Source organism: Gymnoscopelus microlampas (assembly GCF_963454915.1).
Source record: "Gymnoscopelus microlampas genome assembly, chromosome: 19".
Classification (NCBI taxonomy): Eukaryota; Metazoa; Chordata; class Actinopteri; order Myctophiformes; family Myctophidae; genus Gymnoscopelus; species Gymnoscopelus microlampas.
The window spans coordinates 17,656,844-17,682,522 of NC_139956.1; the positions used below are offsets into that span (position 1 = coordinate 17,656,844).

General features: G+C 41.7%; 1 protein-coding gene across 1 annotated transcript in view; it reads left to right on the forward strand.

The window, feature by feature from the left end:
* The first annotated feature begins 1,495 nt into the window (after positions 1-1,495).
* rell1 (RELT like 1) overlaps positions 1,496-25,679 on the forward strand; it is a 41,213-nt gene continuing 17,029 nt past the window's right edge. Inside the window, exons 1-3 of the mRNA XM_084043816.1 lie at positions 1,496-1,641; positions 9,745-9,945; positions 23,014-23,088. Coding sequence (XP_083899942.1) covers positions 1,608-1,641; positions 9,745-9,945; positions 23,014-23,088 — 310 coding nt within the window. The 5' untranslated portion in view covers positions 1,496-1,607. The remainder of the gene's footprint in view (positions 1,642-9,744; positions 9,946-23,013; positions 23,089-25,679) is intronic.

Below are 25,679 nucleotides of genomic sequence, written 5' to 3' on the forward strand. Positions count from 1 at the left end.
AGAATCACCTCAGCTCTAGATTATAATGGTGAGGGAAATCAATCAATACAACATAGCAACACACAAGTCTGTTGTATTTTAGTTGACAATTATGGCCTGGCTAAATTAATTAGCCAAATTTGCTATGCCACAGTTGCCACTGAGGAACTGTCCATGGTCCTGGATTTCGTCACTCACTCATTCCTGCTGTAGTTTGCTTCCCCCCCCCCCCCCCCCCCCTCAGGCTTTGGAGGTGGCGAAAAGTTATATTAGACCCTAATGCATGCCACCACTGAGTTAGTGTGTTTTCTGTATGGATGGCAACTTTCTTTACAATTATGTCTTTAACTTAAGTATCAAGTAAGTAAGCCTACTAAAGGCAGTCCTTTGGGCCTCGACTCTGCCAGTGCTTTAATTCCATGGTTCTCAAAGTGGAGTCCGGGGACCCCCAGGGGTACTTGAGGGGATACCAGGGGGTCCCCAGCTAAATGATTTATAGGAACCAAATGGACCCTTATGGGTCTGTAACTCTGAGAGTGTACAAATGGAACCAAATGGACCCTGACGGGTCCATTTGGTTCCATTTGTACACTCTCAGAGTTAAATCAACATTGATTTTACAATATTAATTGGGGTTCCAGAGATAGAAATGCCATTAAATGGTGGTCCGTAGCCCTAATGCATGTCAAACTGGGGGTCCTTAAATTACAATGATTGAGAATCACTGCTAGAGTCGTAAAAATCTTCTTTTATGGGGGTCCCTGGCTTATCTTTTCAAATGGGGGTCCGCGGGCTAATAAGTGTGAATTTGGGGGTCCTTGACATGAAAAAGTTTGAGAACCACTGCTTTAATTGATAGCCTAATGTGTTTGTTGTGGTGTATAGTTTTACATGTTTTTGTTGCATTATTGTGTAACTTGTGTTCATGGGCTACATGAAATAAGAAATAGAATAGCCTAGCTTGGGGTGTTTAAAAATAAAGCCCCCCCCCCCCAGCCCCCAACAACACCATGAAAAAATGTATTGAACATTTTAACAACAGAAATCTTGTATGGGATTGGGCCATGGTCCATGGCACAAACTATTTTCAAATGGGGGTCCGCTGCCAAATACATATATTAATTTGGGGGGTCCATATTAAGATTATGCAAAAGTTTGAGAACCACTAGGAGGCAACAATGATGAGCAGTTCACCCCCCAAAAATACTTATTTTCTATCAATTATACGCCCCATGAAGCCTTGAATTCATAGAGATGTTTTAGTGTTTGTCGCATTCCTAAACCAATCATTTGATGACTGGTTTAGGAATGCGACAAAAACAAACAAAAAACTCCATGAAGGCTTCTGGCTTCATATGTGGTGTGTAATTGATAAACAAAATATACATGTTGTGGTGAACTACTCCTTTAAGGACAGGGCGTATCCGTTTTAGTGAGAATGAGGAAATGGGTGTGTACTGTGTAGTTTATTTTTTCCCCTTTTTTTCTCTTATTTACTTCAGTCGTAGGTGGTGACTGTACACTACAGTGTGTGTTGCGTGTTCAATGGTTCAAACTGCCACTTGTCAAAACATCAGCAGACATCAGGCAGCAGCAGAAGCAGCAGCAGGCACGTTCTGACCGTGTCAATGGGCGATTCAACGGACACACGCGTTGTAACGTGTAAGTTTAACACTTTTCCTCTTATTTCCGAGCGAAATCAAATGACCCAGATACGTTGTATCTTAGTTATTATTGTATCCACACATTTTCCCATCGGCAAAAGTTAACTGTACGGAGCAGCTGTATGATTTGATTTAAGTAGCCTAGATACAGTGGTTCCCAAAATACTGGGTCGGGACCCATTTGTGGGTCGCGGACACATTTGTATGGGTCGCGAGTAAATATTCCTTAATTTTTTGTTTCCTACATTTTCTTTTTAATTATTTTTTGAAAATCAAATATATATTTTTTTAAATCAAAGAAATTCCATTAATTAGAAAACAAATGTTTAAGAAGTAGTGTAAATAGCCGATCCACAAGCTCACAATGCAGTGAGAGCTTTTAGATCTGCTATTTTCACTAGTTTGGGTCCCCGGTAGGTCTGGTCCATAGCCTTATATTTTAGAAGGAGTTAGGTCCCCGGCATATATCTTATTTCTCTTTTGGGTCTTGAGGTCTTGAGCTAAAAAGTTCGGGAACCCCTGGCCTAGATCTTCACGATCACGCCCTCATGTCCAGAGTTTAGCTCGCCTCTTCTATTGCTATTTAGTCTACTGTATTAAATTATGTATATCAAGAAGACTTGGTCTTTAAGAAGATCTTTAAGTCAACTGTAGTGCATCTTGTCTGATTGGCAAATTAGACCATATAGTCCTCGGAAAAGCATCTTCAGTGATATAATAAATCTTGGGTTGTAACTACTCCTGCATATTAGTTAGAGCTGATTTCCAGGATTTTTTGTGAGCTAAGAATACACTACACGTGTTTGTGTGTGTTGACTGTTTACATTCCATTGTTTGAATGCATGTGCCCAAATAGGATAGACATTGCTGTGGTTCTCAAAGTGGGGCCCGGGGACTTTGAGGGGGTTCCAAGGGTTCCCCATGGCAAAATGAGTTAATAAAAAAAAAAATATATATTATATAGCATCAAAAGTAAGGGGGAATAACATTAATCGTCTATGGAGTAGCTCCAGATTTTATTTGTATACATATATACATATATACATACACACACACACACACAGACATAGCATCAGTTTAACCACTTAAACTTGCTGGTGAGCTTGTGGATCGGCTTGTGGATCGGCTATTTAAAACAAAATTGAAGATTTTTAAAAATAATTTAGAAAAATCTTAACAAGACAAAACTCTTATGGGGTTCCCTGCTGGCACAAAATATTGTCAGGTGGGGCCGGGGTCCACGGCAACACATGCAGTATCAATTTGAGGGTCCTTGATATGAAAAAGTTTGAGAACCACTCCAGGCTGACTGGAGTCGAGATGCAAATTTGTCTCACAGTAACTTTGATTTTGGAAAGGCTGATATTAATTATTATATTAATCAATATCAAGTGGTCAAAAGAAATGCAGTTCAGTACATCCAGTAATATCCATGTGTAAGTAATCTATGCCAAATCTTAACATGGCATATTATAAACTGATCCACCAAGCCAACTCTGTGTTGTGGAGTTGCGTTCAAGACGGGCTCAATCAAGTGCCATGACTGAAGAGTATCTGTTCTTGTAAAATAATAAAGACCTCTAAAATCCTCAGAGTTGATTTAACTCTTTGTGAGTGCATAAATTGACCCAAATGGGACAGAGTTAACCTCTTTAACTCTATTTTATACTTCGTCATGACAGTTTTGTGTGGTGAAATATAGATTATGCATTGTAAGCGGAGCTTGTACAGCAGATCTGCTGTCTCTGACCATTTTTGACAATGTTTGCCGATAATGACACGCCCTAAATCGGGATGCCAAGTTGAAAGTGGTTAAATTAACACTGGGAAAGAATTGCTCTGCCAGGCTGCAGGTTTTGTTTTTTTCTAGTGGTTTGTCTTTGTGGTCAAAGTAATGTTATCTCTGTGGTGAATGTAATGGGTCTAAGCAGGAGATGATTGTACTCTGCAGATTCGATAATTCGGCAGTGTTCTGGATTGTCGAAAGTTTGGTCTATACAGGACATTCGGTTTGCATCTCTGTTGTCCTGTAATGTGACACTGCCAACGTGCACTGCACTGTGAATTAGACAGTCTGCACAGTATTGTTTCAGCATAGACTGCACTACTACAAGGTTTGTATTTTTCATGACTAATCTACGTTACAGTCCATCTGATTGATATGATGACTTGGTTGGTGGTCATACACGTACTGTACATTCTGCATTCACTGGTGTGTCATGCCTGCTGAGTCAACCAGGGTATTGAACAACCTGTCTTATATCCCCCTCTAAAATCACCCTAATCATTGCTAGAATGATGGTAATATGCATTATTTCCAGAAGTTAAGCTACCTACTGTGTATGCAGATCTGCATAGTGAAATTAACTCCTGCTTTTTTATATTGCAATATATTACAAAAACAAAAACATTGCAATGTCAATTTTTCCAATATCGTTCCTACAACTGATTTAATGGTGGCCTTTTATACTGTGGCCCATGTGATGAACTGCAGGGATATACAGTATGCAAACAAAACATGTAGGCTAATTTGATAGTTGTGTTGGAGTTTTGTAGTCATGTACTTACTTAACCACTTAAGCCCTATACACTTTGTGGACCGGGATCCCCCAGGGGTCTGTACTTGGTCCCCTCCTTTTTTTTTTATACCTCTACACCAAATCTCTTCTCCAAATCCGCCATTATACGTGTTTTGAGCTTGTAGATCTGCTATTTTCGCTGAATGTTTGGCAATTTTTCCAAATGTTACATGCCCAGTATAGGGAATTAAGAAGTAGACTCAAGTTGAAGCACGCTTCTTTTTCCCTTTTTTGTTGTTGTTGTACCGTGTAGTTGCACAACAAATTGGCACTCAATACATTTCCAACTTGCCATCCCATGCCACTCCCCTCTGGGAGGGAAAGCTTGGGTTACAGAACAGTCTATGAAAGGGTTTAGTCCCTATAATTGAGTGAAAGCTTGGGCTGCAAATAGTAAGGTGAGTGAGAGGGGTCTTATCTCTGCTTACTAATTAACCAACGGAATGATCACATATCAGATGTTGACTTGGATGACTATAGATAGGTTTCCTCGGCCATGCCACCAGTTTCCGTTCTCAGACCGCCACCAACCTGGGCATAACAACAGTTACAGTTTACCTGCGTTACCTATTCACCAGGATTTCAACCTAGTAGTGTGTGTGTGTGTGTGTGTGTGTGTGTGTGTGTGTGTGTGTGTGTGTGTGTGTGTGTGTGTGTGTGTGTGTGTGTGTGTGTGTGTGTGTGTGTGTGTGTGTGTGTGTGTGTGTGTGTGTGTGTGTGTGTGTGTGTGTGTGTGTGTGTGTGTGTGTGTGTGTGTGTCTGTGTCTGTTCTATAACTATACTGTTTTTAACCAACTACAAAGTGAAATGGGAACATTCAGTAACTTTTCTGGTAAGGGAAGGTTGTGTCTATCCCAACAGCACGTGAAATAGCCCAAAAATATAATTTGGCCAAATCTGTTTGGCAATGGAAAATCTGAAAGGCACAGTGTTGAAAAACTCACTGGTATGGACACTTGGACAGGGTTATATAGGATTTGCCATCTTTCAAGTCAATTCTTGAACAAAAGGTTTGATTCAAAACAAGTTATGTCGTCAACCATATAATCAACAACCATTTAAGGATTTCATTATAAGTTGACTTCTCCTTTTGTCTAATTATTAAGTGGCAGCGTGGCTGGAAAATCCCTAAACAAAAATAAAATCTGAAAAAGAAGCTGAAAGACATAAACAGTCATATGGTTATGTAATGTCTGAAATAAATGTTCCTGCTGATATCAGCACTACAGCAGAGAGGAATGTTAACTTCCTTTTTTGTGACCTTGCAACTGGTAAAAGTGGCATCCTCCTTACGCCAATCAGCCTTAGCTTTTCACACGTTTGCTTTAACATACATTAGGGTACATGACACAAAGTGAAAACCACTGTCATTTATTATTAATCACAGCATTGGGAAGAAGAAGAAGAGAAGAGTAGATCAGAAGAAAAATTGGGGTGAGGAAAGCAAATGAAGCGAGTGGGGAATATATATTTAAGACGCATCTATATAAACCAGTGTGACAGCCAAGTGTTCGTGGTTGTGATTGCATTCGGGTATTTTCCAGTTCCTACCGAATCCTTATCCTTGAGGGGCTTTTGCAGAGATTGATTTTACATCAGCCTGTGGAAGAGGTTGGTTGTGGTAAAACATTGATATCTCGAGAGGACTGCTCTCAGGCGGAATCACAATAAAATATCAGGAAATAAAACTAACGTGCAGTGCTTTATTCAGCTTTCCCTTTGCAACAGAAGATGGCAACGTTCATATTATATACCTCAGAACTGATGCTGTTCACCTGGCTACGGATAGTTTGACACAATCAGTGTTTGTGAACTTGAACAACTGTGGCATAAAGATGTAGAACCCTGATTCACAAAAATAGTTTATATTTATTTGTTCTTTCAGTGGTGTTAAGGAAAATGAGCTGCTAGGAATGTTTCCTGTCTATCTTTCTGTAACTTCCCACTTAACCCGTTATTTGTCTGTCCAATAAATAAAGACACATTGTATGGAGGTACACTGAGGCATTGTATAATTGTGAAAGACCGTATCTGGCTGACATAATGTTTGGCCCCATATATCCTTATACACCCATATATTGCTGATACTGAGTGCTATCTTTATTTCATTAATTGGGATCAATTTATATATGTATATATATATATGTATAAATATAAAATCTGGAGCTACTCCATAGACAGATAATGTTATTTCCCCTCACTGTATAGCCTACAATTTATTTTTCTTAAGTGCCAAAACCATATTCAACTGGTATTCTGCATGTCAGTTTGCTGTTTGCCAGATATCAGTTAATATAGTTCTGATAAGATTTCACAGTTATAAAGTTATACAACCTTTTTTTTTATAAAGCTATAAAAGGCATAACGTTATAAAAGGTTATAAAAGGACAACACTTTGGGAGTATGGGATCGGAAGGTGACAACAAGGATTGTCCATTGGTGTTGTGGTTACTAGAGTAGCTTAACCCTAATAAAGCCGGGAAATGTTTGTGTTGCCTATTCAAAATTAGCAGATATACAAGCTCACAGCGCGCCACTTCGTGCCGCGCTGCGTGCTTGTACATCGGTTACTTTTGTGTGAGAAACTACTGATTTTAGAAGGCATTTGTAGAATCAGCCTCTGGTCTTAATGGGTTAAGGGTCTCTGTCATGGACGTACAGTAGAGTGAGCATGGGGTGATCACTGGACAAACAATGGCCTTTATCACGGTGGTCAATCAGACTTTACGACAATGTGCCTGTGTGCATAGAGACACATGTTAAGCATGAAGGCGCATTTATTCAGACTCTTTATTCAGACTCTTCAATATACAGAGAGACACACAGGCATGTGTTATACGTTCCCTGCACTGTAACTTTCTCTCTCTCACACACACACTCGGTGTCTGCTGACAGGAAAAACCCCACAAAGGCTCTATTGTGTGTGTGTACTGCTGGAATGTATCACGTGATGAACCAACATCAAAAGTTAGGGAAGCTAGGTTTAGCTGACCGTGGGGTCACTGTCACACAGCCTGCATTTTGCCCTTCACAACCCATTCGCTCTGTTCAAAATGTCGATTGAAACTTGAGATCCACAGTAATAATACGCAAGTGTTGAGTGGTGTTCTTCAGTATCGGGGTGGGTCTAAACTCTAAAGTCTGTGCGTGGGGGGATGGGGTCAGGAAGAAATGCATCCAGTGAGGTGGGACGGTTTATGGTCATTGCATTGGGTGTGTACAGTTTGTTGACCGATGTCTATACAGTTTGTGCAAGGTACACTAAATCATGGCATTGATTGATTGAATACTTTATTAGTCAGAAATGTAAACGGCACGAGGTACAGTCAGACATTTAGGCTAAAAGGATAACACAAAAAGTGCTGGGGACTTGTTTCCATTGCGGTCCTATGTATTCAATTCATCAACACGGATAATAATAATAAACTTTATTTATATAGCACCTTTCATGACATAAATGCAGCTCAAAGTGCTTTACAGGGAGAATTACAGAAAATAAAATAAAGCAAAAGTGTTTACAGAAAAAAAAGCAGCACAAATCAACAATAAGGCAGAAATAAAAAAAAACATCAAAGCAGTTTAACAATGGCATTAAAAAAAGATCAACTAAAAGCATGGCATAGGATGGCATGGCATAGTTTGGACCAGATGTAGTTGTGTTTTGCATCAAACCACCCAGATGTAGTTTTTTTAGCATCAAACCACCCAGAGGTACTGGGTAGACTCTATTGATACCAATGACACAACAAAATAGGCTCCACGGTCATTTAATGAATTTCAGTGCTTGCTTAAAAAAAAAGATTTTTAAATCAGGAGATATTGACTTTTTTTTTACCTGAATAGATTTTTCGTCCACGTCTACATTGGCGCCCCTCTGGATCAAGGGTTGCGATGGAAGCTGTCTATTTTGTGTACATGTGATAAGTACATGGACACTGTTAGTGTCTGTTCAACATTTTACAGAGTGTGGACAGCCGTGAGTTGCTATACTGTAAATGTCAGCACTAACAAAAACGCTACATGCATGTTTATCTTTTGTTAAGTGTATGACACAGACAGGGCCGGATTAGCACTATGTGGTGCCTCAGGGCGACCTCAAGTTGAAGTGCCCCTCGCGCGCGCCGAAATCGTGCACTCGCGCGAAAAATTGGCGGATTTAGTTAGTTTCTTTTCGGTTTTTGGTTACTTTATTTCGGTTTTAGGGTTAGCGTTATGTTAAGGTTATGTTATTTAATTCTTATTAAAAAAAACTTTTTTTTTGTGCATTTTTTTTGGTGCCCCCATTGGCTGGTGCCCCAGGGCACTCGCCCCCTACGGCCTATGGGTAATCCGGCCCTGGACACAGACATAACCTGTGTGTGGCATGCTTCTACCACGCTTAACACTCACCAAGGACACACTGCAAACTCCTGAGTGTCAATTTAACTCTCGGAGTGTAAAAATGGACCCTTGAGATTCCAATATCTAATGATAATTAGTAATCCTTCAACTGCCCTAATAAACTCTGCCCGCCCACCCCCCTGCAACACACACAACTTTATCTCTGTTTTTTTCATTCTCTCACTGAAAGCTGAGTGAGAGAAATCAAGGGGTGGCATGAAATTAGCGGGTTGATGAAAGAAAGTGGAGGTGGTAAGTTCCAGGCATTACAGCTCACCCTCTGAATTGGCATGTCTGCTAGGGGACAATGACAGTGGCTGCCCTCCAACTACTCCTTTTAATGTTGACTTTTTCTCACTTTCAGCTGTGAGAAAGTCTGTCCCACTGAGCAGCTCTGTCAAACGTCAGATCCCCCCCCCTCCACCCATTCAAAGCCGTGATGGGAATGGGGGAAATGGTAAAGTCAGCTAACCTTATAGAAGATTATGACAGCTACACTCAGAAGCTTCAAGCACCCAGACAGACAGTCAGACAGTCAGTCAGTCAGTCAGTCAGTCAGGTGGAACTGGAGCTAAGGGAGAGGGACACGCCAGAAGACTTTTCATGCAGTCGGGGGAGGAACATGAAAAACCTGTCATGTTCCATTATTTCACCCCGGTGACAGCTGATGGCCTTTTATTTCCCCTTTCAGCGGCTCAGCCCAGGGCTTAAAGTATGGTGCCGACACACTGGCTATATAGCTATCCTGTTATTATGACTATTATTAGCATTGTTATTAGCCTGCCATTGCTCATTTGTTGCTCTGTTTGATTGTGTGGTATCTTTTCTTCGCTGAAAAACAGAAACAATTTACGTTTTTCCTTGCCACAGTCACCAAGCGCTTGCTCATTTGGGAATTGTTGGGTCTGGTAAATTAAAGAATATGGTCTTGTCTTGACCTATTCTACAGCGTCGTGAGACGACCTGTATTGTGATTTGGCATTATATAAATAAAATTGACTTGACTTGGCTTATATATGGAGCGACTGACTTACCATACTTTCAACATTCGAGTTCGGCAACTTAATTTCTCTAAATTTTCGACCCCCTCCCACTCCCATGTCCCCACCCGTATCCCTACCTCTCCCCCACCCTTCCTCCAGTGGGTCAGCCTGCAGATGCCGATGACGCGGTGGGGGCCAGCCCCGAGTACATCGCCTTCGTCTTGGTGCCCATCTTCTTCCTGCTGGGCCTGCTGGGAGTGCTGATCTGTCACATTCTGAAGAGGAAGGGGTACCGCTGCACCACCGAGACCTGCGATGAAGAGGAGGCGTTGGGGGAGGGTGACGGGGAGCTGAGTCCAGGTGAGGAGAGGGTGAAGAGGGCAGCCTTGTCCGGCTACTGTACACATGGCCCTTGTGGTGCTGATATGATCCTTGTCATAGCCCTTTGTTGCCTTGCTTGGACAGGGCAATGATTAGTACTAGAGATGGTAACAATGAATCTATAGTCGATTAACTGCCATTAAGAATTTACTCTATTACATTTAATTGATTTTCAATTAATTGAATTCTTTTTTTTTTTTGTAAAAGAAGAGTTTGTTTTTTGGAGGGGCTAGTGAAAGTTACAGGTATGGTGTGTGTGATATGAAATGTGAGCTTACCATAATCACAGCAATCCTTAATCATATTCCATCATAATCGAGGGCTTTTGGAGAGAAATGAGACAGACTCCACAGAGCACTGCAGAGGGGAGCTGTGTGTGTCTGTGTCCAGCTGATGCTCGCTCGTTGACGCTCGGTAATGTTATCTACATCAAGGCAATTACGTTTCGGCTCTCATTTTCGGTTTCGGACAAGAATTTTCCTTTTGGTCCTACAAAACACCGCTTATCAATTAATCGGTTCCCTGCCCTGTTTGCTGCATGTAAACTTAATGTGAAAATTCTGTGAAAATAGCCGATCTACAAGCTCGCAACGCGTTGCGACGCGTTGTGAGCACATTGGGTTTAAGTGGTTAATAGGCAGGGAAGTCTCCAGAGCAGAAAATCTGAGATGATCTGGTCTTTTGCTCTGTAGCAATGTCCTGCATACTGTAGTATACACTGCTTTGTGCCACAACAACTGAGGGAGGGATGGTTCCTCCATGAAAGGTTTTGCAGGCATGAGAAGGCTTTTTGTATGTTCAGTCTAGAGTAGACGATCCTTAAGCTCTAAGCGTCTAACTGCCATATTACGTCTAACTGTCTTGTAAAGGACAATTCTTTCCACACTTGGGTCTTGAGAGGTCTAACTGCCATATTAGATGTATTTTATAACAAGCACTCCAGGCCTTTGACAGGAATCGTAACCAGTATCATATATGAGGCTACTTTGTCCGCTGCATTCTCAGCACTTCTTGTGCACTACTGTCTGCTTAGGTGCAAAATGACGTCAAGCACAATACGTGACTCTGCGTCTCTGTGGAGATTCCGTGCAATTCTCCTGTGAAGAATTGTGGAATCGCTGATTTCTGGGGGAACTGATATCTGTATATATAACCATGCTGCATGTGTTAACATATTGTATGATAACAAATACCACCTCCACGCACCTACCCATGTTATAACTACATCATAACGTGTGATTAAAAGCTCCTGTATTGTTGCACTCAACAGTACAACAATAAATCAGCTGCTGTTCAGTACTGTATCACATGCTCTCACCGTCTCAAAGCACAGCTGTGCAATGTAACTAAATCTAGAATATGGTTCTGCAAATCTCTGTTGGGAAGTGGTGCTGATTTCATTTCTGTCAGATGAAAAGGATATATCCTTCTATTCTGGTTCCAGACGAATCTGCCATTGCAAAAGAAAATTGCCCTCACACAGTGATATTGTCTGGCCACGCGAGACCTTCTGCCTTCACTTCCATGTTAGTCACTTATGTGCACATGGTTTTCCGTTGTCCTCATAAACGTGTGTAAGGTCCGCATCATCAAGTAACAAGGTGCTCTTCCACTCGCCCTGCTACTCATAGCCATGTGGTATTTTCCAGTTTGTATTGACTGTGTAGGAATCAGAAAGCTGAAGGCAATCAACTGTATAGAAGTATTCAACCTTTAACAAGAGAAAGCTAATAGATTCATGCTTGAAGCGGTGAGGTTCTCTCTAAAGCCACGTTCAGTATTTGCCCATAAAACAAATTATTCAATGGCATTTACACAATTTACAGTTTTGACATTTAGCAGACGGTGTTATCCAGAGCGACTTACAAAATGCAAGATCAGAGTAAATGGCATGTACCCTAGTCGGCAAACGACAGGGTAAGCGGTCACAAAAGTAGAGTGCAAAGAAAAACAATTGAGTGCTACAAAGTACTGTAACTAGGATAGATAAACCTCTAAACCGGATGCTATATAAATAACATTCTAAGTCACTGGTTCTCAACCTTTTCAGGCCGTGACCCCCCAAAATTATCATATTTGAACTGGGGACCCCCCATCCCGATAAGCGGCATTACATTTAGTTTGACTCAGTTCCACAGATAAATATTATGAAAATAGAAGATCTACAAGCTGACAACGCGAGGCGTTGTGAGCTTGTAGATCTGCTATTTTCGAAAGTATTGCCTCTTTTTTCTTATTATTATTATTATTAGACAATTCGGCACATTTTGAGGTATTAAAAATGTATTAAAAGTCCTTTAATGACACTTCACTGTCATCTGTGGACCCCCCCCAAAATCATGTGGGGACCCCCCTAGGGGTCCTGACCCACAGGTTGAGAACCACTGTTCTAAGTAACCAGCTTATATCTGCATAGTATAACTAGCATCTACCAAAAGGTGACAAGAAGGGATACAAGGAATGAGACGTGCTAGGGCACCACCTAGCACGACTCAGCTAGAGTCTGAAGAGGTGAGTTTTCAGACTGTGGCGTAAAATCGGGAGTGAGTCTCCAGTCCTCACTGATAGTAGAGTCAAAAATGGAGGTTCCGTGACCATCCTTTGGCAAGTAAGGTTTGACGATTGATTTGACCTCTATGGACCCTTTAGAAAAGATTTAGCCCCCAGGTCCCTCCCAAAAATCCTGGCATTTTTTGCTAGACAGCCAAATTCAAAATGGCGCCCGGCGCCATCTCTAAAAATTAACTTTTGATCTGAATGACCTAGAATCATGTATGAAGGCACTTTTCCATACAAGTCAACCATGAGGATTCCAAATCTGACACAATTTTAATTGTAAGACCTTGTTTTGACTCCGAAATTCAAGATGGCCGACATCCAGTAGAGTAAAAACTTATACCCAGGGGGCAAAGGGGGGTATGCTGCATTTGCCCTGCCATAAAAGGTTGGCCACCAGAAATAATATCTATGACCCAGTAGGATCACAACCTATATGGACAACCCGGTCACCTTGCTGCTGGAAATCCAATATGGCCGCCTCAATATTATCAGAAAGTAGCTTTGGCAATAACTTTTGAACCAGATGGGCTAGAAATAAAAACTTGGTGTCTATTTCATGGTTTCAGAGCATGAGAAACTCAATGGAATACTTATCTTTATGATTGGGTGTGTCTGGACCTTTCATTTGCATATTTCCAAGATGGACGCCACGCGAAAATTTGTTTTACTATGACTTTTACAGTGACAGCTGACTGTTATGGCAACAAGTCTGCTTTTTAAGCAATATGAACACATTTGGTCAGTTTGAGCTTTAATTTATATGTTGTCAATATGGCAGACCCACACCATGAGTCTGGTCAGAGTCGTGTAATCCGGGACACAGAGATGGTAGTCAAGGTCATGGCAGCAGTGGAGACTAACCCATGATCAACATATCTACAGGACAGTGTGCTGATTCCACAGTCAAGGACGACTTGATGAGTGTGAAAGAACTGGGAGGCACTGAAGGCACTGTGTGAGTCACTGTCCAGTGAACAGAAGAAGACAAGCATAATGAAGCTTAACACTTTCTACACTCAAAACACATCATCTAAAATATCTAAGGGGAAAACCTCAGCACCTGGCAAGAGCAATGAAATTACTGCCCTCCTGCGCATGACCCAAATCATAGCTAGTGGTGGAGAACTCAACCTTGTCTTTATAGGCAACCACGAGTGCAGTGACTTCCCCCCTTCCCTCTTCCAGGAAGATGGCAGGATGAGAACAGGTACCAAGGCAAGCCTTGTTAAGGTCCTGAAAGAGGAGACCAAAGTTGCATGCATCCCTGACCTGCCTACAGAAGACATAAAAACAGCAGTAGTTATTGATGCCATGTATGCCATGCGCCATTGGTCGTTCCTGAAAGGTGAAGCATTTGGAACAATCGCTGAACGATACCAACGTCTGCTGTTGAATGATGTGCCTGCTGGCACAGAGATCATTCACTTCTGTTTTGACCGGTACAGTGGACCTAGTCTTAAGACGGCTGAGCAAGAACACAGATATGCTTGACCAAAACCTGCCAAAGAATATGAAGTCAGTATGCATTACACAGCTCCAGATCCTCAGGAGTTTTTTGCTGTGTCAGCTAACAAGGCAAACCTATTGAGTTTCCTCTGTGACGAATGGTGTGAAAATGAGAAACTTAAGGCGGCCCTTGGTCCAACACATCTTTACCTGGGTGGGGGGGTCAAAGAAGAGACAAGGAGTGTGGTGATCAATGAGGGGTCTATTGAAGATGTCCCTGCACTAGAATCCACACAACAGGAGGCTGATACAAGAATAATACTCCACACCCTGTACAGCGTCCAGAATGACAAAGTTGACAGAGTTCTCATCCATGCCAATGACACAGACAACATCATCATGTGCCTTTACTATGCAGCAACCCATCTCAGATGCCTTCCAGAGCTGTGGGTGAGAACAGAGCAAAATTCATACCTTCCTCTCCATCAAATGGTATCAGCACTGGGGCTCGCACAGTGTCGTGCCCTGCCCTTTATCCATAGTTTAAGTGGCAGAGATACTGTACCACCAGCTATCCCTTCTTCACTGGGAAGAAGGCATGGTTCAAGGCCATCATGCGTCTGGATCTCTGCACTTGAGGAGTTGGTGAAAACTCTTATGATTCCCTCTCAGATGACGTCCATAAATCCGGCACGAGACCTCACAATTGCTGTATATACATCCAAAGAGGACCACCAGGAGGATTTTGACCTGAGTAAGCTTAGAGTGTACAAGTTCCTCAATAATAGATCAACCCTCTTAAAGCTGCTGCCCCCGACAGAGAATGCCTTTGACCTGCACCTGAGAAGAGCTGTCTCTCAGTGCTAGCAATGCAGTCCCCCTTGCATCTACCGAGCCAGCCTGGCCTGTGTCAATGAACAAGGCAATATCATGCAGCTGTATCAAAGGCTGCCAAAAAAAACTGTTCCCGTGCAAAGAAGGCAATTCCATGCTACTTAGGATGCCGTTGCCAGGGACTGGAGACACGATGCAGCAGGATCAGTGCAACACATGACAACAGTGACAGTGAATAGCATTGTACCATAGTATCATTGGCTTTAGAAGCAGGCAAGACAGCACCATAGAGGTCAAAATGAACCTTTTGTAGGCAACCTCAATTCCGCCTTTACTCTATTTGTCACTAAGTAGTCTATCTTTTGTTATGTTACTTGAATGCATACCACTATGTTAATTTGTATAGCCCTAAAGTTGAAGTTTATGGCAAGTCTTGGAGTGTGCATGTGTCGGTTTATATTGTATTTAGTTTATTAAAATGATACATAAGATACGTTGTGGGCTTTTTCTCCGATTTTCTCTGCAATCATCCCCACAACTATAGATCTATAAATCAATAAATCTGAGGGGAAATGTAATACCATACATTATTTATGACTGCAGCCATATTGACAACATATAAATTAAAGCTCAAACTTACCAAATGTGTTCATATTGCTTAAAAAGCAGACTTTTTGCTGTAAAAGTCATAGTAAAACTCATTTTCGAGTGGCGTCCATCTTGGAAATATGCAAATGAAAGGTCCAGACACACCCAATCATAAAGATAAGTATTCCATTGAGTTTCTCATGCTCTGAAACCATGAAATAGACACCAAGTTTTTATTTCTAGCCCATCTGGTTCAAAAGTTATTGCCAAAGCTATTTTCTGATAATATTGAGGCGGCCATATTGGATTTCCAGCAGCAAGGTGACCGGGTTGTCCATATAGGTTGTGATCCTACTGGGTCATAGATATTATTTCTGGTGGCCAACCTTTTATGGCAGGACAAATGCAGCATACCCCCCTTTGCCCCCTGGGTATAAGTTTTTACTCTACTGGATGTCGGCCATCTTGAATTTCGGAGTCAAAACAAGGTCTTACAATTAAAATTGTGTCAGATTTGGAATCCTCATGGTTGACTTGTATGGAAAAGTGCCTTCATACATGATTCTAGGTCATTCAGATCAAAAGTTAATTTTTAGAGATGGCGCCGGGCGCCATTTTGAATTTTGCTGTCTAGCAAAAAATGCCAGGATTTTTGGGAGGGACCTGGGGGCTAAATCTTTTCTAACGGGTCCATAGAGGTCAAATCAATCGTCAAACCTTACTTGCCAAAGGATGGTCACGGAACCTCCATTTTTGACTCTACTATGAGGGCTGATGTCAGAGGTCATTTCACAACCTTGGGGGCCAGGAGGGTGAAGAGTCTGGCCAGGATGTCGTAGGGAGTACACACTTGCACTGAGTGAGGAATCACCCACAGTGCCCTGTGTAATAGAGACGTATGAGTTGTTATTATTATTATTATTATTATTAGTGCCATTGACATTATCTTCCTCCTTCCTCCTCCCTCCTCTTGTCCTTCCTTCTCCTCCTTCCTTCTCTTGTCCTTCCTTCTCCTCCTTCCTTCTCTTGTCCTACGGGACACTGTGACGTGTTTGATTACATTTCAGTTAATTGTTGATGGTTATCATGGTGTATATGCACAGCGTTATTTTACGTTGTATCTATATTGATACAGAGACACTCGTGTCTGTTTCGGCCTTTCTCTAATTCCCATGATGCATTGCGAGGGCAAGCATCGGCCTGGCCCACACACAGGCTATGGAGAGAGAGAGAGAGAGAGAGAGAGAGAGAGAGAGAGAGAGAGAGAGAGAGAGAGAGAGAGAGAGAGAGAGAGAGAGAGAGAGAGAGAGAGAGAGAGAGAGAGAGAGAGAGAGAGAGAGAGAGAGAGAGAGAGAGAGAGAGAGAGAGAGAGAGAGAGAGAGAGAGAGAGAGAGAGAGAGAGAGAGAGAGAGAGAGAGAGAGAGAGAGAGAGAGAGAGAGAGAGAGAGAGAGAGAGAGAGAGAGAGAGAGAGAGAGAGAGAGAGAGAGAGAGAGAGTGTGCAGGTAGTAACAGTAACAATAGTAGCACATATAATAGTGTAATATATGATAGTATAATATAGTACAGCAATAATGTGTATGTAGTATATAATGGTATAATATAAGAATATTAAGATAATATACAGTATATATAGTATAGTGGTATAGTGCAGTGTAGTAGAATGTAGTAGTTATGTAGTAGTTATGAAGACACTATGCTAATAGAATATTATCCATACAACAAACTCGGAGATGATGTTGGGAATCGTCATAATGTCAACACATACTGTAACATTATTGTAATGAACAGGAGCTTCTGTCTGTCTACGGGTGGCGGCCGACACGCTGTAAAATGTTACTGTGTAGAAATCAGTGAGGCATGTCTAGCGTTGGGATCCGGACCGGATCCAACATTGAGGAACAGATTCCGGAAGCTGGTTTTATCACTGATTTTATCACACTATCAGAGCTGGTATGTGGACTTCACGTCTGCTATACAATTACATTACCGGTGGTTCTCAAACTTTATAATTTCAAGGACTAACCATAACGGGTCCATTTGGTTCCATTTGTACACTCTCAGAGTTACAGACCCTGTAAGGATCCATTTGGAACCCCCTTTAGGAATCGTAAAAGAGAACCGTTGAGGAATAAATAAATAAATAGTGCATTTATATAGTGCTTTTATCCAAAACGCTTTACAGTGATTGTGCATTACATTCACCCATTCACACACACAGTCATACAGTACACCGATGGTGGAGGAAACCATGCAAGGCACCAACCTGCTCTTCGGGAGCAATTAGGGGTTCAGCGTCTTGCTCAAGGACACTTCGACACTAACTCTGGGGGAGCCCGGGATCGAAGTGGGAACCTTGCGGTTTCCATCCGGCCGTTCTACTGGCCACTCTACCCCTGAGCCACTGCTGCCCCAGAATCAGACCGTTAAAATCCTAAAGGATCTCAACCCTAGGCATGTCATATCATCATTTCATATTCTGAGTCACTAATCAGGGGTGGAATCTGGCACATGAAGCCCAGAGTTGGCAGAAGGGAGTGTGCGCAGCAGAGAGTCAATGCAGCGTCCTTTTAGTACAGGAAGATGGACGCAGATCATTTTACGAATATACCATTAACATCTTACAGATTCAAAAAGTGTCTTCCTGGCTTCTCAAACAAAGATTGCATTTGTATTGTTTTCTTCTCTCTCGCTCTTCTCTCTCTCTCTCAGATGAATCAGCTAGCCATGCTAGTCGCCTAATTAGTCTGATCGCTCGGTGCCAATATGCAGTGCCTGCCTGCCAGTTTGGGAGGCTGCCATTTAAATTGTAACAACGGAGTGAGAGAGACGGAGCGGGAGTAGTTGGGTTGTGCCTGCAGCTGTCCGGAGGCATAGCAACTTGTCACCAGGGCTGTCACGATCATGAATTATAGTTGAAGATTAATTGTCATACAAATAATTGCAGTTTGATGATTTTATTGTGTTTTTGGCACTGCACATCGGAACATGAATCCTTGAAAATGTATGAACAATTCTCAGCATTTTCTTTTTTGTTTTGCCCTAAATGCATAAATGCCCATGATATAGATGCCAGGTTGAAAGTTGTTAAAAGAGTTAAAAGAGGTGTGGAAATAATGATCGAAGAAAATATGACATTTATTTCATCCGGCTCTGTTTGTACAGATGACTGGAAACGATTCTAACGATTATGTAACAAATAATTGCCATTAGCTAAAATAAACTTGAGATCAGGCGATTATGTAATATTTATGACAGGCCTGCTCCTTACGTGTGTAGAGAGGTGTATTTCCCTGCGTGGCAAATTCAGGACTGCCCTGGGTTATGTCATAGGCATGAGAAAAAGGGGTGGCGTCACTGCCTACGAAGGGGAAGGAAGAACTGTGTGTACGCTACGCCGTAGAGAGGAGTATGAAAGAATGAGTCTGTTGACCGCCTATTCTCTATTCACTCTCTTCCTCTGTGTTACATAAACACGAAAGTCAAGTCACGACTGGCCATGCTGCTGACGTACAGTCCTGGTTGCCAATGTTGAATTACATTAAACATTGCACTCCTTGTGATATAGATTGAATATGCTGCTGCTGTGATGGCAGATGGCTTAATGCCAATCATTTCTTTCTGCTGGTGGTTTGAATGAGCACTCCTTGCGAGCACTACAGTGGCTGAAGACCCAACAGGGTTTTTCCATTCCGCTAATGTTGCTGTGCTCTCTGTCTCTCTCTCTCTCTGTCTGTCCGTCTCTCTGTCTGTGTGTCTGTCTCTTGTTTGAGCCCAGCCCCATCTGTCTCTCTCCCTGTCTGTCTCTTGTTTGAGCCCAGCCCCTTCAATCTCACTTTGTGTAGACAACAAAAGAGTAGAAATTAGAACGATGTTGGTGTGTTTATAGCGTTCCCTCAGTCAACTTTTTATCAGTCACTCGACTCCACTCTTTCTCGTTTCAGAGTGATCAGGTTTCCACCCCTCTCTCTCTCTGTCTTTCATTGTATACACAAGGCTTAACCCTCATCCCAGTATCGGTACATAAAAGCTACAGTATGTAAGCAAATGGATATATTTGTGACGCCATGTGCTCTCCTTTTATCAAGATACTGCAGTCCGACGTATTCAGGATGTCACTGCTGAAGTACAACTGTCATCTGCTTCTTAGAACACCATGTGTCTCAATCTTGCCTATTTCTGTATCAGCCGTGACTCAAATGTCCTCTGGTGACGCAGTCAAACAGATTCTGAACATTTCACGTGACACCGCCATGCTGATCTTGCTTACAGATGAGTAATTCAATGGAATTACCAGTCACAACCACCGACTAGAGGAGAGCGATCAAGATCACAACAAAGGGAGACTAAATCACAGCACTCTTGCTCTTTGCATCTATGAATTGCTGTACTTCTTTGTACAACAAAGAGGGTAGTTTACTGGAGGAAGTGACCATAAAACTCAGGAAGTAATCCACAGGAAATGCAGGGAAATGAGGGTCATTCTTGGAGCATCTGAAATACCTCTTTCCACTCCCTTGGATTGGAACATGCTAGTGGAAGGAAGTGTGTGTGTGTGTGTGTGTGTGTGTGTGTGTGTGTGTGTGTGTGTGTGTGTGTGTGTGTGTGTGTGTGTGTGTGTGTGTGTGTGTGTGTGTGTGTGTGTGTGTGTGTGTGTGGTGTGTGGTGTGTGTGTGTGTCATGATGTCTGGGAAAGGGATGTAGAACTGTTCCAGAATTTCCCTGGAGATCAGCTCAAACTCCACCTAATGTGACTTTCCAGCTACAGTAACATTAACTTGCGGGTTCACAGCAGGACTAAAGATTTGATCCAATATGGAATCTTATTATAGTCTAATGCTGTTTACATTTTCCAATCAGAAACACATTTTTGCAGTAACTTGCAACTATGTAAAATATCATATTATTGAAATGTTGCATACTATAAACTCTTAACCTGCCTCCTGTATCCCGATAGCCTATACATTATCTGCATTTAACATGCATCTGCTATTAATAAGTAGTCTCATGTGTCTTAAGAAGAATCTAATTGTTTTTTTTTTATTTATTTAACTTTTGCACAATCATTGAGGCTGTATTTTATGGGACATATCCTTTATTATGAAAATGTGAAGGCCCTCTTTGTACACCAAGGCAGTGGTCTCATGTGCACAATGTTGTTCCACAAGTCCAAGAAAAGGATGAATACTAAAAATAAGGCTGCTACTTAGCCAACTGCACAACATCAGTAATTACTTTGCACTGTACTGGCGATCGTCACACTACTGACTACTGCTCATAATTATATCACTCTGTGTGTGGAGCCTCAATGACACTTCCCTGAAGAAGGACAAAAAAGTGAATTATTCCTGAAAATGCCTGTATAACACTTTAGCATGATTGTAACTGTTGATTGGGCATGGCTGACATAATTAGATTTTCCATTGTAAGTGTTTATCTTTGCTTTATTTGCTTATGCTTTGATTTCAGTCCCCTAAAAGATACTGGTGATATGTCAGTCAGTTAAGTATGCGGTTCCCAAAATGTTATACGCATAGGACCCCCACATAGAGGATCCCTCTGGGTTGGACTTGATTGCATCTCCCACATGCCTGTTGAAAGGCAGGAATGTTGTCAGTATTCTGCAAAGCGAGTTTGTTATGCACCTCGTTGAGATTCTGAATAGACTGGGGTTTAACGATTTGAGTCACACACCATGCCTTACAATTAGTTGTTAACTATCGTTATGTCTGTTGTCAAGTGGCCAACTACAACAAAGCAGTACTGAGCCATAGCAGCAAGAGATCGGCTTGAGGGCAGCTGCCATATTACAGACAGATGCATAATGGCCATGAATATTATTATCTAAAATAAAACTCATTTTTGTGCGCACTGGTGTTCGCGGACCACCAGCGAATGGTCCACCGGAGGTCCGTGCACCACAGGTTGGGGAACCCTGAGTTATGTATTAAGCAGATCAGAAAACACTTGACAAAAGATGGCTGCCAGCCACACACGCACACGCGCACGCACACACGTGCATACCCAGTGGTGTGTTCTACCGTCAGATGCTGTGTACGGCGTATACCTTGAGATTTTTTTTCGTCGCTACCGTATACCTTCAAAAACTGTTTCATCCATTGAAAACGCGAGAGCGTATACCCACGACCACGCGCATCGTATCGTAGCGTATACCTTCCGAAAAAAACTAGAACACAACACTGTGCATACCTACATGACAGTGATACAAGTAACAGGTAACTGTGAAAAGTAACAGGCTGTGGTCGCAGGTAACAGGCAAACATGTCTGCCGATTTACCAAAAATCTAGGCTGGTTAAAGATTCACAGTGAGGTCTCACACCGCATGTAAGGACCTCAAACTTCTATTTACAAAATATGACTCATACTGTCACACTGAAACCAGTTTCTTTGAAACCAACCCAGTTTGGATCAAGTCCAAAACGCCTTCATGGGGCATTGTCATCTTGGCCCTTTAGACATTGGAATGAAGAAGTCACTGTCGTCTTGTGATTCACTTCAGTATTTTTCAGTGGTGTAAAGTAACTAAGTACATTTACTCAAGTACTGTACTTAAGTACAATTTTGAGGTACTTTTACTTTACTGGAGTATTTCCAATTGTCCATACTTTTACTACTACACTACATCTCAGGCAAATATTGTACTTTTACTCCACTACAATTATTTGAAAAGTTTAGTTACCAGTTACTTTGCAGATATACATTATGACATTATAAACATACATAAGCCACTTTAGCCCTATTTTATAAATAGGCTATTTGAAAATAGCCGATCTACAAGCTCACAACACGTCGTGATGCGACGCGTTGTGAGCTTGTAGATCTGGTATTTTCAAACATTTTAGTACTTTTACTTTTGGTACTTTTAAGTGCATTTTGATACCAATACTTTTGCACTTTTACTCAAGTACATTTTGAATTCTGTACTTTTACTTGTAACTGAGTACTTCTACATTGCAGTATTTATACTTTTACTTAAGTAAAAAATGGCAGTACTTTTTCCACCACTGGTATTTTGCCTCTATCAGTGTTCTGTTTAGTAACTGATTCCTTCCTTCTTTAGGTTAATCAAAGCGTATGATATTGTAATTATGATTATTATTATTATTTTTTTTAAATAATTTTTATCCCACGATTTTGTAACCCACATTTTTTCACCCAGTGCCAATTGCCTATGTAATCCTGGGCACTACCTACCCTCTGCCAGCCTAGGGAGAGCCCAAGCTGAAGCTCATGCCTCCTTCAATGCATGAGGAGCAAGCAGGCCGCTTCTTATCACCCGACAGGGGGGAGTTTCCCTGGTTGGGCATAGCGCGTGGAAGGAACACGTTATTCCAACCAGTTCCCTTCTCCTCCATCAGGCGCCCCGGCTGACCACGGGGAGGCAGTATAGTGACCAGGATTACTACATGTTTTTGTGAGGGTATTAACTACCCTAGGAGACACGGGGAGAACATGCAAACTCCACACAGAGTAGGCCCTTTCACCAACCCCATCTAGGGTATGGGCGCCGATGACGTGGAGGAGAGAACAGAACACGTAATTATGATTATTGTACATGCTTTGTAATGTGTGGTTGTTTTTTGTGCTTTCTTTCTTCCAGAGTTCAACAACGACACGTTCAGTGACAACAACGACACCATGGATCAGATTGTCCACTATATCATGAAAAATGAAGGTACAGTACGTGCATGATAACAAATGACGTATTTGTGCAATAGGCAAACCATGTGTCAGATACAATTTATATCATTTATGCTTCTTTGTGGTTGTCTTTTTTTCCCCTGTTGCAGTAGGATTTGTGTAGGTTGTTTTCATCACAAGGCAGACCTGCATTTGTTGTTTCTGATGTCCTATGCTGGCAGCCTTGGCCTCATGTGACCCTTATTTACCGTCCTTGGTTCATTACTATACCTTTGGGTTTTCAAAAGCACAATACCACACGCTACTGAGGAAGGAAAGGAGTGTGTGTGTGTGTGTGTATGTGTGCATGACCTTGTTATCCATCTGTCACTTGGAAAGTTCAGTGTAAGGACAGCGAGGCCACAGCAGTCCCTTTTTAAGTTAAATATACTTTTCTGATAGCCATTGTTTATCAGTGTTTTTTCATTGTCTGCCAACAAAACCACATAGAACGACTCTGTACGTCATCATGATTCATCATTCTTGCTAATTCAAACAATAACAGTACTAGAGACTTATTTCCCAGAACTGGACAATGCTGATTACCTAATACAGTACTCCACCTAATTTGTATTAACGACGATGCAACTTTAAAGGTATGATACATGGATTCAAGTTCTCCGTCGCCACGACTGATGCCATTTGGATTCCATAGAAGCCAGCATGTCTTCTATGGAAGCGTGTTGCGCAGTGAAAACAGCCGATCTACAAGCTCTCAATGTGTTATTTAAAAAAAAAATATTACTAAAACATCTTAAAGAGCAAGACCACTTTAGGGGTTTGGGTTGTGTCGCTAACTTGTCGTGATGTAACTCCAAAGGTGGACAAGAAATCAAAAATAATTTCTCCATTGATTAGAAATTGATCATTCAAACTATGTTCCTCATTGTCTTACATTGTATGGTAAAACAGCTCTCAAAGTCACTCTTTTAGCACGTAAACGAACGCAAACAAAGTTGATTCAGACAATATAGAACATCACAAAACCCAGTACTGTTTATTTTTTTAATAAAAATGTTAACTTCCTGTTGATTTTTCTATTTTTATTGATAAGACCCGGACGGGATCCGTGGATCCGGATCTTCAAATAGTAAAATCAGCAGGAAGTTAACATTTTTTATGAAAAAAAAATAAACAGTACTGGTTTTCGTGATGTTCTATATTGTCTGAATCAACTTTGTTTGCGTTCGTTCACATACAGTACAAATGTACGACAAATACTCCCAACAACAACTAAAGGGCAGACAATTATTATTATTTTAATAAATTAAATTAATTTAGTCTTTTGTCTAGACCAGTGGTTCTCAACCTTGTTCATTTAAAATCTCAAGGGTTACAGACCTGTAAGGGTCCATTTAGAACCCCATCAAGTGTGTACCTCACTTTGAGAACCACAGAGTGTGTTTATGGCAGCACGAGTGAGGATCAATACAGGCACAGCGCCTCAGACATCGTCATGTTGTTTAGCATGCACACACACACACACACACACACACACACACACACACACACACACACACACACACACACACACACACACACGCTTCTGCTTCATTTACCTCAAATCCAATGAACTTCCCGTGGCAGCAGATCTCTCTATTAATTTGAACTAACAGGTCAATACATGTAGCTACTGTAGATGCCTTGTGTCAAGAGACAGTAGATAAAGTGTTGAAATGCCACATTCAGGTTGAAAGGACTGCTCCTTTTGGAATGAGTTTGGCACTTACCAAGGAAATTGGCCTTGCTTCATAAGGCAATGTTTTTCTTGTTGTAAGGCCGTGTTGTACATTTGTTGTACAGCACATTTTCAACTTTCAACTTCAAGACATGATGTGACACGTCACCTTTTTTTCTAGATTTGTAGATGACATACAGTAGTTTAGCTTGTGGATGATTTTATGGGGTATTATGAACCCAGCTTGTCAAGGTTCCCCTTTTAGCACATAGCCCAGCAATAGCTTTCACTGATAGGAGGTAAAGTCCTGAACCTGTTTTAATGTGGGGTCCTCCCGACAGAAGTCTTTATCTGTTCATGTTCTCTTCCTCTATTCTAAGGTTGTTCTAAGGCAGGGGTCTTCAACGTTTTCAGGCCAAGGACCCCCTAGCTGAGTGAGAGATGAAGCAGGGACCCCTACTCTATATTGTATAAAATTGTGTTTCAGATTAAAACATTTTTTTTACTTAGTGTGCTATTTTTTCCCTCTACACCTATAGCCTCTTTGCCAAAAATAGCCGATCTACAAGCTCTCAACGCCTCGCAGCGCGAGGCGTTGAGAGCTTGTAGATCTGCTATTTTCGGCTAATGTTCCCCTCCGAAAAGGACTTCTAGGGTTCAAGTGGTTAATGTAAAAAAACGAAATCCTATCACACAAAGATTTGGCGGACCCCCTATTGTACAGTAGCTCTGAGGACCCCCTAGGGGTCCCGGACCCCCTGTTGAAGACCCCTGTTCTAAGGTATGTTCAGACTGGCAGCCCAAATCTCAGTGTTGTCCTATCCAGTTTGGAATCGGGTAGATTTAATCAAGTCTGAACAGCAAAAAAAAAAAAAGGAAAGTGAAAATAGCTGATCTACAAGCTCACG